Source organism: Macrobrachium nipponense, chromosome 2 (assembly GCF_015104395.2).
Source record: "Macrobrachium nipponense isolate FS-2020 chromosome 2, ASM1510439v2, whole genome shotgun sequence".
Taxonomy (NCBI): Eukaryota; Metazoa; Arthropoda; class Malacostraca; order Decapoda; family Palaemonidae; genus Macrobrachium; species Macrobrachium nipponense.
The window spans coordinates 159,903,343-159,920,835 of NC_087201.1; the positions used below are offsets into that span (position 1 = coordinate 159,903,343).

General features: G+C 36.4%; 1 protein-coding gene across 4 annotated transcripts in view; it reads right to left on the bottom strand.

The window, feature by feature from the left end:
- Positions 1-1,697: 1,697 nt before the first annotated feature.
- LOC135221087 (UDP-glucuronosyltransferase 1A8-like) overlaps positions 1,698-17,493 on the bottom strand; it is a 63,601-nt gene continuing 47,805 nt past the window's right edge. For all 4 annotated transcript variants that reach the window (XM_064258884.1, XM_064258882.1, XM_064258883.1 and 1 more), the window contains 7 exons: positions 14,704-14,782; positions 11,051-11,251; positions 9,503-9,667; positions 7,910-8,083; positions 7,515-7,728; positions 4,038-4,257; positions 1,698-2,463 (listed from right to left, as the gene is read on the bottom strand). In XM_064258884.1, coding sequence (XP_064114954.1) covers positions 2,199-2,463; positions 4,038-4,257; positions 7,515-7,728; positions 7,910-8,083; positions 9,503-9,667; positions 11,051-11,251; positions 14,704-14,772 — 1,308 coding nt within the window. In that variant the 5' untranslated portion in view covers positions 14,773-14,782 and the 3' untranslated portion in view covers positions 1,698-2,198. The remainder of the gene's footprint in view (positions 2,464-4,037; positions 4,258-7,514; positions 7,729-7,909; positions 8,084-9,502; positions 9,668-11,050; positions 11,252-14,703; positions 14,783-17,493) is intronic.

Consider the following 17,493-nt stretch of genomic DNA (forward strand, 5'->3'; position numbering starts at 1 on the left):
CTCTTGGCTCGTAATCATTGGCCATGGCGTCGGCTAGATCATTTTTACTCTATAAAAATTAAAACTATCGGGTTTAGGTTATTAATAATGCTGACAAAATTTGTGTGTGGTTGTAAAATATACATATGTCAACTTTCAGCTACAGCCGATGCTTTGACAAGGAGCAAAGGCCAAAAAACCGTGTTACAGAGACCCTGAATCTCATAGATTTTTTTTTTTTTGGGTGTGTTGTGAACAATTCTAACATTCATTTCAATAACAAATTAGTACTTTAAACACACTCAAACCTCATTTCTACAAAATTATGGAGGACCCACATAGGGAAACTAGGGTTTTGAGGAAAAAAAAAGAAGAAAAAAATTAAGTACAGTACTATAACCTTGACCGATGATACTATTGCAAATCTTGATTCTGATTAGGGTAAGGTTTATTAAACGTTCTGAAGTGACACTATGCACCAGGTATTTAAGGGCCTGGTAACAGTAACCTAGCTTATGTAAGCAGGAGGAGAGGAGAGGAGGTAAAATTCTATAGAAAAACGTCAACTGCCATAGTCTAGCTTGTCGCGGAATACCGGCTTAGATCTACTGTTTCCCCAACCCAAAAACCTTTCTCAATGTGAATCACCCCCCCCCTCCCCTGAACTGTGGGGATTTAAGTGGAGGTCGACCACCTTGAAAATTACGCATTTGCTGCCCCTATGAGCTTTCAGCTACGTTCAAAGCTCATTAAGACATTGGAACAAATTTGGCAACTGTGAGAAAACATAAAATTTCGGTCTAGCAGCCATGGGACAATACCTATCCCTCGTCTCTGCCTCATAGGTAACTGGCCCTACGTCTGCAATATCTGGAACACACGATGACAGTTGAAAATCAAAATAATTCACTTGACTAAGAATTATTATAAGGCAGAATACCGTTTTCTGCCTCATAAAAAACATCAAAGCAACAAAAGGCTAACCTTATTACTGTACCTTAGCTAGTAGCCTATAACAAAATTTACTTGACAAATGACGTGTGCACATGGCATAGGTAACAGAAAATCATTTTTAGGCCTACCATGTACCTGTTACTTAGATTAACCCTTAAGGGATTATGATATTCACTTCATGTCAATAATAAGAATTAAAAAAAATTAAACTTTAACGTTAATTCACCTCTTGCCAAAATTGGTACCTGCAAGCAATAACTTGGTTGTGTGTACGGATGACAAATGCAGGCAGGTCACGTTTGTAGACTTCCTGGGTTTCAGAAGGAACGTCAGTACGTCACTACGTCAGACGGGGCTGTCAGCGCCAATTTTTAAAATAAAAAATTAAACTACATTAAACTATTTCATTATGAACTTAATACCGACTAATACAGACAACTGGGCCGTGGGTCACGCGTGCATGATTTTAAGAATGTAAGGAATTCTGTCATTTATCTTCTCACGACATCATAATTGCCATATGCCAAATTACTTACAATCATTACACATTTATAATATAATGCAGATAGCTACTTTCAAAAGGAAGCGTTAATATATATTTTTTTCCGATTGCCAAAATGTACAGGAGGGGTGGGGATGGGTTGAGGAGCCCACTTCCCCCTTTCACAACTCCTGCTGTGCTAATGCACTGGGTCAAACAAAGCACCAGTTGTAGAATTAAGGATAATAATAAACATTTATACAAGTAAAAGTCAATACTTCTTTCACATTAATAGGATACACGATCAATCTAAGAATACATTTCAGCCTTAAACAATATTTCACATTACTCGCATGCAATTTTTTTCCTATCTTGTATTCATGCAGTTATGCTATCCTATAATAACAATTCAGTGCATTAAAATGTAGTCTATATAAACTGAATATTCACCAAGATTGGCGCCTGAATATTCTTTTCCACGTGCTGCTACTTTGCATTAGTGACAGAATATGTGACGAGAATCATTTCTCCGAGAAAGAATAACTTTCATTTAACACTGGGCCATTTTTCTCCACTCAAAACACCTGTAATCCACTAGACTGACTTAACAAATTAAGCAAATGACAAGTTTTGGACTAGCTAACACAAAGAAATTCACTCAAACGAAGTACGACAGAGAAATGCACGATTTTATCTCATATAAAAAGTTGACGTTTGAATAAATATGTTGTAACAATGGATATTAAAATAATGGAACAGTCGAACACAAGAAGCTTACGTTTCGTTAGTGAGTTTTTACTTTCAACTTCGTTCTGCTTCTACAACATGACCAATAGACCAGACCCAAAGGGACAGAAAAGACTGCCAGCAAGAAGGAAAATACGTCTAAAGCGAAATACTGAGACAAAGAGAGTTGTCCCCCAGGCATCCTTAGATGGGTGAGTCGGCCATATCTGTGGACTCTCTCCAACCATTTCGCTCCCCTCTCGGCCCCAGATTCCCCTTCCTCTTGCCATAGGGAAGAGAATCGCTCTGCAGTTTCTCGGTACCTGTGGGAAGGAATTGTTAAAACCTTCATTCACAAACACAAACAAAGGAGGAATGAAACGAGCAAGGGAGCCGTTTCAGAGGCATATCCCACCACTTACTACTACTATTCACTGGCTTCTACAGAAAACATTATGAAATCCAATGGCAATTATAATAAAGCTGCAGTGGTACTAACGTCCAAATTCCCACTGTTCTACTACTAAAATTACTACAATTGCTAATTCTAAGTCTGCTTTCTGCAAGGACTTGGGAACTATAACAAACCAGTTTCTAGTTACATATTGTATATGATAACAGCTTGTACCTGTTAAAAAAAAAAAAAAAAAAAAAAACAAAAAAAAAAAAAAAAAAAAAAACAATAAATTGATACACGTCACTGTTACACATGGACACTTTCAGCTTAACCTACAACCGTTACCGTTCAAGCAAAAGCATATTCTCGGGTGTTGCCATTTCAAGGAAGAACAGTTTCTCTATTTTGCGCTATAACTACTGCACATATTAATAATAAAATGTTCGACTTGCAAAATTCAGCCCGTTAAGGACGAGGAATTAGTCTTAGCTACTGTAAACCATTTTAAACAATGTGAAAAGTACATAGATGAATATCGTCCAAAGCATTCTACTCTTACCTGCCCTCAGCCTTCCTTACTTCACCTTTTCTTTTAAGATGTTCTTTTAATGATTCCCCTCTAGTATACGACTGTTATAGTTGTGAAAACGATATGAAAGCTCTCTATGAGCTGATATCTAAGTATTAATCTAACACAGTCTTCAGGATCAGGGCTGGGCATTTGGCCAAAAGGTCGACCATAGTCGATTTTGATTATTCTAGGCGTCGAAATTTTCTTGTTTCTACGACCTGTATTATTTATCAGTTTGATTTACTTCAGCGTCTTAGATTTGGTTAGCACTCAATGTGGGTTTGAGCAATCAGACGCTCAAACAAAATTTTTTTTCTCAAAGAAAAAAAAAATTGACACAAACAAAATTTTTTTTCTCAAAGAAAAAAAAAATTGACACCACCAAAAAATACCTTAGATGCCGTTTCATATTTCGTCTCGTGTAAGTTGCCCAAACTCAATCTAACCATGCAAAGTTCAGTGCTACTCTTCAAGTTTAAAGGTTTTGTTTGTTTGTATGGTGTTTTGACGTTGCATGGAACCAGTGGTCATTCAGCAACGGGACCAACGGCTTTACGTGTAGACTTCCGAACCACGTCGAGAGTGAACTTCTATCACCAGAAATACACATCTCTCACACCTCGATGGAATACCCGAGAATCGAACTCGCGGCCACCGGGGTGGTACGCCAACACCATTACCAACCACGCCACTGAGGCGCTTCAAGTAGGAAGGTTTATCTCTACATAACTTCATAAGAATATTGAAGAGAAAGCATTGAGATTGAAGGAAGATTTCATTCTGTCGTGATTATGTTACGCGAATATTATTCGCAATGCAGCTTCAAAGAAACTTAACAATAATTGATATAATTGAAAACTCTCTCTCTCTCTCTGTATATGCTAAAGTTTTCTGTAGTTTCTTGTCGTAAGCAAAAGACATTTACTTACCGTGTGTCGTTAAGAACGGCGGTTATAGCTTCGTATGCCAAGTCTCCCGTGATCGTAGCCTTATCCAAGACGACGCCAAGACCACGATCTTTAACTCTACGGGCGTTGTCGCCCTGATCAGCGAAGACAGGCATGGCCACCATTGGGACGCCGTGGAAGACGGCTTCGTTCACACCATTTTGACCACAGTGTGTCACGAAGAGCCGGGTTTTTGGGTGACCTGCAATGTTTCCGAATTGCTCATTAACAAAGCGTGGTCCAGCCTCCAGCTTACTTGGGACGCGTGTAAGATTTTCCACTCACGTATAAGTTGTACACATTATGTGCCTAACTTTCAATGTAAATTAAAACGTGCTAAAATCTACGGTCAAACAGAGCCTTGTTTCACCCACGAAAATTAAAATCAATATGCTATATTTTATTAGAAATAATTCGTCTGTGGTGTTTATCATGCACATTAATTAATTTTTACGTTTTCATTCTAATAAAAAAATCATAAATATCCCATCCTAAAATTCCTGTATCTTTAACTCAACGAGAAACACCTTTTTCAGACCTTTTTAGTGTCTTCCATTGATAGACCTTTCCTACCCCACCCTACCAGCTAGAACAATAATAACAACACGAAGTAGTTTGTAGACTTACTCCCCGAGTAAGTGATCAAGGATTTCCAGTACTGGTAAACCTTATACATAACTTAAGGATGTAAAATCCGTATGTCTTGTTTAAAGCTGAACATATTTACATTGTTGCCAGCGACCTTAGAGAATTCAGGGAAAAAATTAGTACAAACAAATGACTATTTCTGTTTCAGCTGCCATATTTCAGAAGATGTGCTAATAACCAGAAAAAACTGGTTATTAGCACATCTTAAAGGTACTATAATAGATTCCCATCACCCGTACATCTAATGTCTAGGCCAGTCCCTTGCGAATCTCCTGATTGGCTGTTGATAAGCCAACGACAGGGCTGGAAAGTCTCAGTCTCTCTCGAGAGTTCACATAGGCAGGATGTATATTTCACCTCTCCTGAGGGATATGTCTTTCAGGAGAGGTGGAACATGCATCCGGCCTATGTGAACTCTCGAGAGAGACTGAGAGTTTCCAGCCCTGTGATTGGCTTATCAACAGCCAATCAGAAGCTTCGCAAGGGACAGGCCTAGACATCAAATGGACGGTTGATGTGAATCTACTATAGAATATCGGGCAGCTCTCTTTTTAACAGGTTTCATTATGAAAATATACATCTAGTGTTAATTAAAAGAATATAATCAAAATTAGCATTGAGAAAGTGTTTTGCAAAACTTGCGAAATGTACTGTGAGAAGTGGTTTAAAGAATATTAATATTTAGTTGATGCCTTTTCCCCAAGGAATATATATATATATATATATATATATATATATAATATATATATATATATATATATATATATATATATATATAGCCGATGTTTCGCGACGAATTCCAAGTCGCATTTTCAAGGCTAAAAATATATATAAATTTACGAACATTAATAATTAATTTAATTTAATTTATATTATAAATGTCATGGCAACAGCTCTCAATCAAGTAAAAAGTTAAAAGTTAAATAAACTGTTGAAAGTTGAGGATGCCTTTCCCTACTACTTCCTTCGGGATATATCTTCTTTGAGCTCCAGCTCCGGCCCTTATGTGTAGATATATATATATATATATATATATATATATATATATATATATATATATATATATGTATATATATATATATATATATATATATATATATATATATATATATATATATATATATATCAGCAATAAGTAACCAAACAGCACGCGACAAATATGTTCGTAAATAGCCACATGAAAGGTGAAAAATTACAGACCAGGTGCGGAGCGCTTTCGTTACCTCTTTATTTACCAATGTTCCAGTTGACGATTTATTGAAATTTTTAGCTGACAAATTAACAAAGCAAATTTTACCTTTGGCTTCTGACAAAATTTTAGAATTGATAAAATTATGCGTTAAAAATTGTAAGTTTGTTTATAACGGAAATTATTACCATCAAGTTTGGAATGGCTATGGGAAATCCCCTTTCCCCTGTATTTAGCAACCTATATATAGAATTTTTTTAAGTAAAAATATTACCTGGTATTTTGCCTAAGGGGGTTCTTTAGTTTCGATATGTTGATGACCCATGAACATATTTTTAGACAAATTAAATAATTTGGTACCTTCTATTAAATTCACCGTTGAAGAAGAAAATAATTGTCCATTACCGTTTTTAGATGTTTTGGTTCATAGAAGGGATAGAAGATTTGCGTTTGATGCTAACAGGAAACCTACCAATGTCTGTTCTTATATCCACTATTATTCAGACCACCCTGTTAATGTAAAACTCTCAGTTTTTTGTAGCATGTTTGTAAGGGCACTACAGATATGAAGTTCGGAATTCCTAGACTCCGAGAACTGTAAAATTTATATCGTAGAAAATAGGATAAAATACCCAAAGTTTTTAATTGACAAATCTTTGCAGAAAGCTAGAAATATTTTTTTATTCCAGTAACAATAGGGAGCTTTTTGTGAGGGAAATTATCTTGACACTGCCATATAATGTAAATCTTTCTTTTATTCAGTAATTACTGAAAACTTTCAAGATAAATGTGGTATACAAAAATTCAGGAATACTTTAAAATATTGTGCGAAATTCCCCAAAACAAATTAGTGGCTGTATTTACACGATTCCTTGTGCTGGCTGTAATTACAAATACCTTCGTCAAACTGGTAAAGAACTAGATTACCGTCTAAAACAACACCTTTACGCAGTTAGAACAGGTCAATCGACAAGTGCTTTATTTGTACACATGAATGATTTTAACCATAATACAGACTGGAAAAATGCATCTGAAGTAATATTTTGTAACCATATTGTAAAAAGAAACATAATTGAATCTGCCTTTATTAAGCATTTTAGCGATCAACTTATGAATCTGAGTTCAGATCTCTTTAAATTAGATAGTTACCTTGTTTATAAAATTGTAGGGAAATACAATGTCACCTTTTAGCAACAGCCTGTTATACTAACTGCAGTTTCAATTTCTTAAGCACTTTTAAAGTATTCTGACAATTTGTAATGATAATTTGCTTATTGATGGCTTTGATCTTTGTTTTGTTAAATTTTCTTGGTTATGTTTCTATTTATTTATTTTACTTTGTACCCCGAAGAAGTGTACGCAATACACGAAAGCGCTTGGTACCTGGTCTTTAATTTTTCACCTTTCATGTGGCTATTTACGTGTGTATATATATATATATATATATATATATATATATATATATATATATATATTTATATATTATATGGTGATGCCAGGGAGTGAAATGAAAAGGCGAGAATTATGCCTCAATAAAGTGTCGTGTAGACCGAAAGATCTTGGCCATATATTTCGTGATCAAGTTATATATATATATTGCTGAATATTTTAAGAAACGTTACCTAAAAGGTCATGTTGTGGGAACCAGTCGAGAACCATCACATTCCGTGGGATATAGGCTAGACGAGCTGAGTTGAATCCCATGACTACCCTATGTGGTAGCCTTTCAAAGGCCTGGATGAAGGCATCCATGACCTCCTTGGGAACGGTGCTAGCTTCATATCCACTAAAGCCCAGAGAGAATATGATCACGCCTGCACTGCCGGAATTACTTACCTACAGAACGGGGGAAAGAAAGTTCTTGTAGGTTTACTTTATACGTACACCATTTGACGACATTTCTTCAACTTTATATATTTATATATATTCTTTACTCATAAACAAGTAAGTGCCTAACATACAAAAATGGTCTCGGGCTAAGAGGGTATCGAAACTGGGTCCTGACCCAATCACCTACCCACTCTTCAAGGTGGCTTGGTAGCGGAGATGGAGTACCACACTGAATGCATCCGATGTACTGGACGTGAGGAGGCATGAGCTTCGGATAATCAATCAACCAGTGAGAGTGGACCAGAATAACTTCTACCTCCCCGAGAAGGTCGTAGCTTTTCGGGACAGCAGGAAGGAATTTCTGAAATGGAAATTTGATCTAGTCTTAAGGCGCTGTCACACTAGCGAAATTTCCGTCGACTTTTTCTGAGTTTGTCGTCGACTTTCCAAAGAAGCCGACGACATTCTGTACCCTGGTTGTCACACACGTTCTTCTTCATACCGTGGTTGTCGTCGTCAAAACGTAAACAAACCATCTGAGCTGTGGCTTCCCGAACGATAAAACAACTATGCTTTATAACACAAAGCAACTAGTCGGTCGTGCTTGCATGTGCTTAATTATGCTGCATAGAATTAAAAAAAAACTCTTTGGGTTCGGTCCTGGTTAAAAAGACGTGGAAAGTTTTAATTAAAAAAATAAGCTAGGGCTAGCCTAGATAGGCTATTCGTAACCTTGTTTACACAACCACAGTCAGACTGTATTATAAATTAAGCTAGAGAAACTGCAAAAATTTTAAAGATTTTTGTTTATATTATTTGCTAATGCAAAAAAAAAAAATAATAAAACAATGAGAGCAGACCTAGGCTATAAAACAATCTGATATTCACGATATAGCCTGCTTATCTGTATAAAGATCAGCAACTTCAGGAAAGTTTTCCCTGGGTCGCATGGTTATCTCTTGGTAATTTTTTTTATTTAAGACCCTTTTTCATAAAACTATCATGCTTATGGTCCCATAATGATCGTCTCTCCCCCATATCTTCGACCAAAAACTGTTCTGCCAATCTTGTCCACTGTACCAAGAACTTCATCTGGCATCTGATGACTTGAAATGCGCGCTCTACGAGATATAAACAAACATAAAGTCGACGGTAGCGATGGGTTGAATTCGATCGGTACCGTTTTCAAAATTCGTGACGACGACACCAGAAAGTCGTCGTCAAAACATGAAAAGTCGACGTCAAATTCAAAAGTCAACGGAAATTACGCTAGTGTGACAGCGCCTTTAGTCATGGTCTAATCCCTCTTTAACTTATTTTTTTTTAATGTGGGTTAGTGAGTCCTGGAACTGTATTTTGGCACAGTAGGTCAGTCAGTCTCTGGGAAGCAAACATTTGGATCCAGAAACATTTGCAGGCCAAGGGGGAAAAAAAAAGCAGCTTGGTACAAAATACAATAGCAAATACTCCCAGCCAGCAGAATTAATTAGGACCTACGAAGGCCCAATAGATAACTTGACCTATGTGCACTCTGCATCATATAACAGTTGTCTATTTGTTGCAGACTCTGACACTTATCAGTTCGAATATATGTGCCATTTACCAATGCAAATAATAAAAATAGGGGGGAGGGGGTGTAAGGGCGGGGAGACAATCGACTTTATCACTGAAGATAAAAAATGAATAAAAGAAATGCCAAACCTACTGGGAGGTGCTGTCACAATGATGATATATGCTATTATGTACAATAAAATTGTTCACTGGAAAAAAATAATCTTACTTTGATGTGAGAATCTATGAGACTGAAATGGTAAGACATCATGGCTGACTCAGCTAACATGACTATGGTGTTCCAGACTCGTTCGGAAAACGTCATCGTCGCTCCAACCTCGCTCAGGAGATTGGGCACCAAGGCAGGTGACTGGAACACTCCCGTGGCGCGAGACTGGAAGAAGGAAGCAAAATGAAAAAGGGATTTTGATAAGTAGTCCTTCGCCCTGCCATTCATGGTGACTCTTGTAAATGTGCTTGTTTTGAAAACTTATTTGCTATGGTAGATTCACATCAACCGTGCATTTGATGTCTAGGCCAGTCCCTACGACGCTCCTGATTGGCTGTTGATAAGCCACTCACGGGGCTGGAAACTCTCAGTCTCTCTCGAGAGAGTTTACATGGGTAGGATCTATGTTCCACCTCTCCTGAGGGATACGTCTTTCAAAAGTATCCCTCAGGAGAGGTGGAACATACATCCTGCCTATGTGAACTTTCAAGAGAGACTGGGAGTTTCCAGCTCTGTGATTGGCTTATCAACAGCCAATCAGGAGCGTCGTGAGGGACTGGCCTAGAAATCAAATGCCCGGTTGATGTCAATCTACTTTAGTACTAAGACTGATCAAAATTATACAGCTGGCTAGGTTCTGCTAATAGACTCCTTCTTTCCCACCGTTATCCCTATATTAAGGGGTCGGTTGCCTGATGCGCCTTTTCCTTCACTGCCTTCTATCAAAGGCATCATCCTCCATCAAACCTCTTCTCTCCATATCTTCCTTCACTTTATCTCACCATCTCCTCTGTCTCCATCTTGATCTTCTTCTTCCTCTAACAGGTTCCTCCCAAACCCTCTTCACTTCCCCCTCATCATCCATCCTCAAACATGCCCATACCATCTCAATCGTGACTCTCTTATCACCTCTGCAATCTTTACTAATCCTGACCTTCTTCTTATTTCATTATTTTCCAACCTCTCAAGCAGCGATATTCCTATGATCCACTTTAGAATGCCCATCTCTGTTCACTCAAGCTTTACTTCCTCTTTTATTCTTAAAGCCCATGTTTCTGCTCCATACATTAACACTGGTCTTATCATTGTGCACATATCTTGACTTTTAGCTTGACTGGCGTTTTCTAATCACACCATTCCAGCTACCTCTCTCCACTGCTAATAAACGTCGACTTTCAAAAACAGAGGTTACTTCTAGATCATTCACAAAGAGTAAACACAAAATTCTGCACTTTCTTGCACCAGTGACTATAACACATCCCTAAAACCACAATGTTTAAGTACCTGGAAATTAACTTCAGAGATATTAACGAAGATGAGAAAAGTTAAACTACTGTCTGGTGGCTGGATAGAACCCTCAAATGACCTACGTTGTTTATTTGCTTTATAAGAACTCTTTTCATAACCAACAATTTCGCATTACAGATCTTACTACGAATCAATTAATATAAAAAAAGAAAAAGTATATAAGTTGTTGGGTCACTGGTGCCAAGTCAGCGCCAAATGCAAATGAAAAATTATTAATAACTCGTAAGACTGAGAACTCACTTCTCCCCCCTGGAACGAGAACCCCCAGAAACCAACGACGGGCAGCCCCAGGTGGTAGGCCAGGGCTAAGGAGCATTCGTTGGCGATGAAGTCCACGAGGGCGAGAGTGAAGTTCGACGATCGAAGGCGTCGAGCGAGCTCCACGTCCCCGAGGAGCGTCTCGCAATGGGCGTCCATTAATCCGAAGACATCCATCGGGATCTGGAATTTTAGAGGACGTTATGTTTTCGTGCTGTTTCTCTTTTCGGTGCAGATGTGTCCTAAGTTTGTTGAATGACGAATACTGTCATTGGTTCGTGTTTATGATTTGTTTGCAGTGAGGATTCATGCGTTTTTTAAAAATTTATTTATTTACTTTTTTCACTGACCGATATCCGGTTTTCTCAGATCAATACGTCTTATTCATAGGATTGTTCTCACCTCCTTATGTCTTTTACGCAATGCGTCTTAATACCTGTTCTCAAGACATCTCCGCCCAAGGAAAAAAAATAATATAGGTTAACGGACAGAAGTTCGAGGGCAGTAAAATAACAATGGAATTCTCGAACCAGAGCATACATACGTACATGCATACATTAATGTATTTATTCTCTTTCCATATAGGACACAACAAGAGATCCAGGTTCCATGTTTTTAGCGGTGGCAACGTTTTCTCTTTATCCAAATGCAAAAAGAGCTTATTTGACAGGTGCATTAAATGATAGCCGTTTTAACAGTCTTGCTTATGAAATTAAGGAGGGTTCTCTGAATCCTGAAACGTGGTAGGTTATAGGCCTAATGGCATGGGTCAGGTTTTCACAAATTCAGTTTCAAAAATCAATAAGTCACTCAATGGCTCTTGAGACGATATGAAAAGTAACCACACGGAAAATAATTTTTTAAAAATCAAATAATGGAGACGGCCCTGATATAGTCAGATACTTAAATGTGTATCATCATTATTACTAATGAAGCAGCCATACAATAAATAAATAAATAGATAAATAAACAAACAAATAAATAAAATGAAACGGAAATTCAATTTATTTATTCAATCCTACTTCTTAAACGTTAGAAAATTATTAGATGGAAAAAAATTCGGAGACTTAAACTTAGACACGAATTTAAGACAAACTTACACATGAATTTAAGACATAAACTTAGACCTAAATTTAATACATAAACTTAGACATAAATTTAATACTTAAACCTACTCAATTTTACGACGTAAACTTAGACATGAATTTAAGACATACACTTAGATAAAAATTTATGACATATACTTGCACTTAACTTTATGACATAAACTTACACATAAATTTAAGACATATTATACACTTAAACGTAAACTTAAGACACCAACCTAGACATAAATTTAAGACATAAACGCCCGAGAAAAAAAAAGTATCGAAGTAATCAAAATCCTATGTTGTTAACAAGATTCATAATCAATAGCCTTTGAGAGGCGAATAATAATAATAATAATAGTAATAATAATACAAAGAAATCTCACAATCACGAGTCAATAAAATGGTAAAGTAAATCCACAGTAGTATGCCTGTTTGATTTTGTTACTTAAAATATATAAAGCTTTATATATCTTGAATGACAAAATCAAAACAGGCATACTATAGTGGATTTACTTTCCCAATAATAATAATAATAATAATAATAATAATAATAATAATAATAATAATAATAATAATAATAATAATAATAATCATTCTCTATGAACAATAATAAAATTTAATATGCGAAAGAACATTCCTAATTAATCTGTGGTCTACAGTCAATTTTTTTTTTCTTCGCTGAGACAAAACAGGAAAAAAAACACAAACTTCATTCCGAACATTTTTTAGAAAAGTAAATACTAAAACAAGAGCAAGATTTTCAACTTCGTACCGGAAAAGACTAAGTTCTCTGATATGTATGTAATTATATGCTGGACAATTTGAAATGTTGGATGAAACGGCAAGACTTTAAACAACATACCAGATGATTTACAATGTTTGCATTAGTGTTTATACGTCAAGTAACCGGAAGAATATGATATATTAATACAGAAATGCAGTGAAATATAGCAGTGATATACTTTGCAAAATGAAAGGTTTATAGAATAATAGTATATACATATAAACCGCATCAGTGGTTTGCACAATTATCCATTATTCGAAGACAAGGAGATAAAAATGGAAGAAGTCGAACTAGGAGATAGATTACAACAATAGAGAGAGAGAGAGAGAGAGAGAGAGAGAGAGAGAGATTGATGCTGCAAGGCCACCATCTTTCGAAAGTTTTACTCGGCACAGTGGCGTAAGCTGCTTGTCCGTTTTTTTCGTTACCAATAATTGCCCGTATTTACGGACGTCCAAAGAGATTTTCCCTCGGCTCTCTCCACACAACAATCACTGCACGTTTTTAAAGTCTGAATTACCGTTTCTCTAGAGTCGCCGCAATTGCACAAACGAACAATTGCACGAAGCGGACAACACAAGAGAGCTACATCGCGAATGTTTGGCGTATAATCAAGAGCTACCACTTTTAGACTTGGGGCGTAATTGCCGGTATTCTTTCTCCTCGTAAGGATGGAAGTCCCTCGTCCTCTTCGCTTACGCGAGATCTTTATTTTTGCTTGCTTGCTTGCTTGCTTGACATATTTAGGGAAGTGTACTTCGTTACTTTTTTTTATAGGTCATACATCATTTCTATTGGTAATGTGTTTCTGACGCAAACCCTTTGTATTTCGTACGAATAATTAAAGGGCGCTTAACTCGTACAAATAATTAAAGGGCCAGTACTCGTACGAATACTCAAAGGGCGCTTAACTTGTACAAATACTCAAAGGCCCTTAACTCGTACGAATATTGAAAGGGCGCTTAATTCACATGAATACTTAAGGGCACTTAACCCATACAAATACTTAAAGGGCCCTTAACTCGTACGAATACTTAAAGGGCCCTTAGCTCATATGAATACTTAAAGGGTCTGTATCTTGTACGAATACTTAAAGGGCCCTTAACTCGTACGAATACTCGAAGGGCCCATAAATCGTACGAATACTTATAGGGCCCTTAACTTGTATGAATACTGAAAGGGCCCGTAACTCATACTCAAAGGGCCCTTAACTCGCACGAATACTTAAAGGGACTTTAACTCTTACGAATAATTAAAGGGCCCTTAACTCGCACGAATACTTAAAGGGCTCTTAACTCGTACGAATACTGAAAGGGCCCGTAACTCATATGAATACTTAAAGGGCCCTTAACTCATATGAATACTTAAAGGGCCCTTAACTCGTACGAAGACTTAAAGAATGACTAAGTCAGTCTTCCCATAAATAACAATTTTAATTTCCTTTGCGTCTATTATTTATTGACCTACATAATTATGTAGAACCTTCGTAATTATGTGGAGAGAGAGAGAGAGAGAGAGAGAGAGAGAGAGAGAGAGAGAGAGAGAGAGAGAGAGAGAGAGGAATTGAATTTCATGGAATGCCAGCAGGAAAAATGAACTGCAGTTTGGAGTAAAATGCTTCTTGGAAATCAAGGAAAAGAAAAGTTAGAAGAATCTAAAACGGAAACTTTAAACAGATCAATGTCTACTTACACCAATAATATCTTTTCTCATTAAGGAGGACAAAATCACCAAACAGGGAAGCTTTCATTACTAATTACCTGCCAAATGTGTCTGGGTCTCTGCCACAGCATGGACGTCGGTGGCTGGAAGGTCCCGTCGCTCTCCATATAAGGATACCTGGAAACAGGAGGACGAGGCGGTTGTCAAAATCTGATTTCTATTCATGATCAGTTAATATGGTGCTTGTTTCAAGTCAGCAGGAACTAATGCTTGATGTCTACATGTGCATTCTTCCACGGACGCAGGCAACACACACACACACACAAAATATGGAACGTGATTAATATTATATCAACAAAGGCAAAATTCACGAAGGAAACAACACACGATGGAGTGGTGCAAGGCCTTTTGAAGACCTCTTGACCTTTACTTACTCTTAGCACCGTTTATCTTTCCTTCGTGGACTTTATATATATATATATATATATATATATATATATATATATATATATATATAGTTACATGCACCGTGATATTTTTTTTTATATTCACGGGTGTTAATCTACGAATGTCTTTTAATATCCAGATCCTTATATACCACGTTTGCGATTAAACCAAGCACAGTTTTTACAAGAGAAATCACACACATATACCATATACTTACGGAAGCACTGAGCCAGGCCAGCCATGCGAATAAGACTTTCATTCTGAACATATGAATAAGTTATAATATGATAAAGCATGCAGACAAAAGAATTGTCTAACATGCAATAATTCAGTTCAGTTAACGTACTGATCACACGATAAGGCTCATTTCAAAGCGGCCCCCCCCCCCTCTCTCTCTCTCTCTCTCTCTCATCACCATAATGTTTGCTTCAGTTTCATATTAAAAATAGGAATGTTCTCAGTTTGGAAGAATGTGCTCGTACACAAGAATTTGGCGAGTTATAAACATAGGGAAAATTTCGATTAATTTTTCCATTCGCCTCAAGCGTATCCCTGCGTGTGCAGTATTGTGATTACACAATTAGTTTCTAACAAATAAGATGTTTCATCTATGAGGGACTGAACAGCCTATGCAGAATTTATCCTTGAATACGTATGCAAACACCTGTTAGATTACGTACCTATGTGTAACAGGCCCAACGTTGAAGTCAAGGAAAAGTAACTGTGTATATATATATATATATATATATATATATATATATATATATATATATATATATATATATATATATTATATATATAATAAAAGGAGCCCATAAAAAACGCCAAATTTTAGAGTGAAAATACTATACTTCAGAAACTGCTGTCTCTCTCTTCAGCAGTCCCTGAGATATGGTATTTTCTCTCTATATTTTGGCGTTTTTATGGGCTCCTTTTCTTAGATGGAATTCTGTTGGAACAAAACATTTTTTTTTTTACCAGTCACATATATATATATATATATATATATATATATATATATATATATATATATATATATATATAATGCAATGGTTTCTCAGAAACGAAACTATACATGCAATTAGCATATCAAAATGAACATCAGACATTCCTCACATAGTCCGCTACATAAGACCTAATTATTGCTTACTTAAGCGCCATAAATAAATTTTAAAAAATGTATTTCACTTAACATACACTTACAAGAGCCCTCAAACGGCCACCATAACCGCATACACCATTCCGAGTGTTTCTGAATATAATATTTTTGGACGCTGGTATGGTACACAGTCACTCCGGGTCCCTGATAAACTTGCGTCATTTGTAAGACATCGAAAAATACTCTCGCCGTGAATGCTGATTAAAATTTAAAGTCACTTTCTTATAACATTAAAGTCTTATGATTATAAGAAATACCAGCAGTCATCGCTGTAAGCAAGTGTGTACAATGACGTGTGATTTATATTTCACTGTTATTATTATTATAATATTATTATTATTATTATTATTATTATTATTATTATTATTATTATTATTATTATTATTATTATATTATTATTATTATTATTATTTTGGTACTAACCCTTCATTTAAGCATAATCTATTGTATTTAATTGCTGCTACGATGTCATTCACCTTAAAGTAATCTTTTTCTAATCTTGCGATGCTGTCTCTTCCTTCTTATGGAATGCTGAATTGGGACATCTCATCTACAGCCTTCCAAAAAGAGAAAAAGACAGCATCAGAAGAATAGAAAAATGATGACTTTAAGCTCGATGGCATTCTAGCAGCAATTAAATTCAATAAAATATATTATTATTATTATTCAGGAGATGAAGCCTACTCATATGCAAAAAGCCCACAGGAGTCACTGACTTGTAATTCAAGCTTCCAAAGAATATGGTGTCCATTTGAAAGAAGTATCAGAAGGCAATAGACAATACCGAAAGAAGAAATCAGCTATTAAAAAGTAAAAACAAATAATAATAAATAAATTCACAAAATCGCAAGTAACTATAGTTATTATTATCTTATGAGTCTCATTTCGCTTCTCAGCTATAAACATCAGTTCTCAGCCACTGACGTGAAATTGCGGATTACTTTTTAATAGTCTCAGTTTACCGCTTGTCTTTCAACATGGCTACAGTATACTTAGTACTCGCGTAGTACGATCATTGCTAATTTCATGCACGATATCTGACATCAGCGTCATAGAGAAACCTTCAGTGCTTTTAAATACATCAATAGATCATTTGCACTTGCAGGACTTATGCAGAAAGGATAAACTGGGTAACTGCAAAAATAAAATCAGCCTGGAACTCATTTCCGATGACACCACACGCAATTATAGTAGATTCACATCTACCGCGCATCCGATGTCTAGGCCAGTCCCTTACGACGCTCCTGATTGGCTTTTGATAAGCCACTCACAGGGCTGGAAA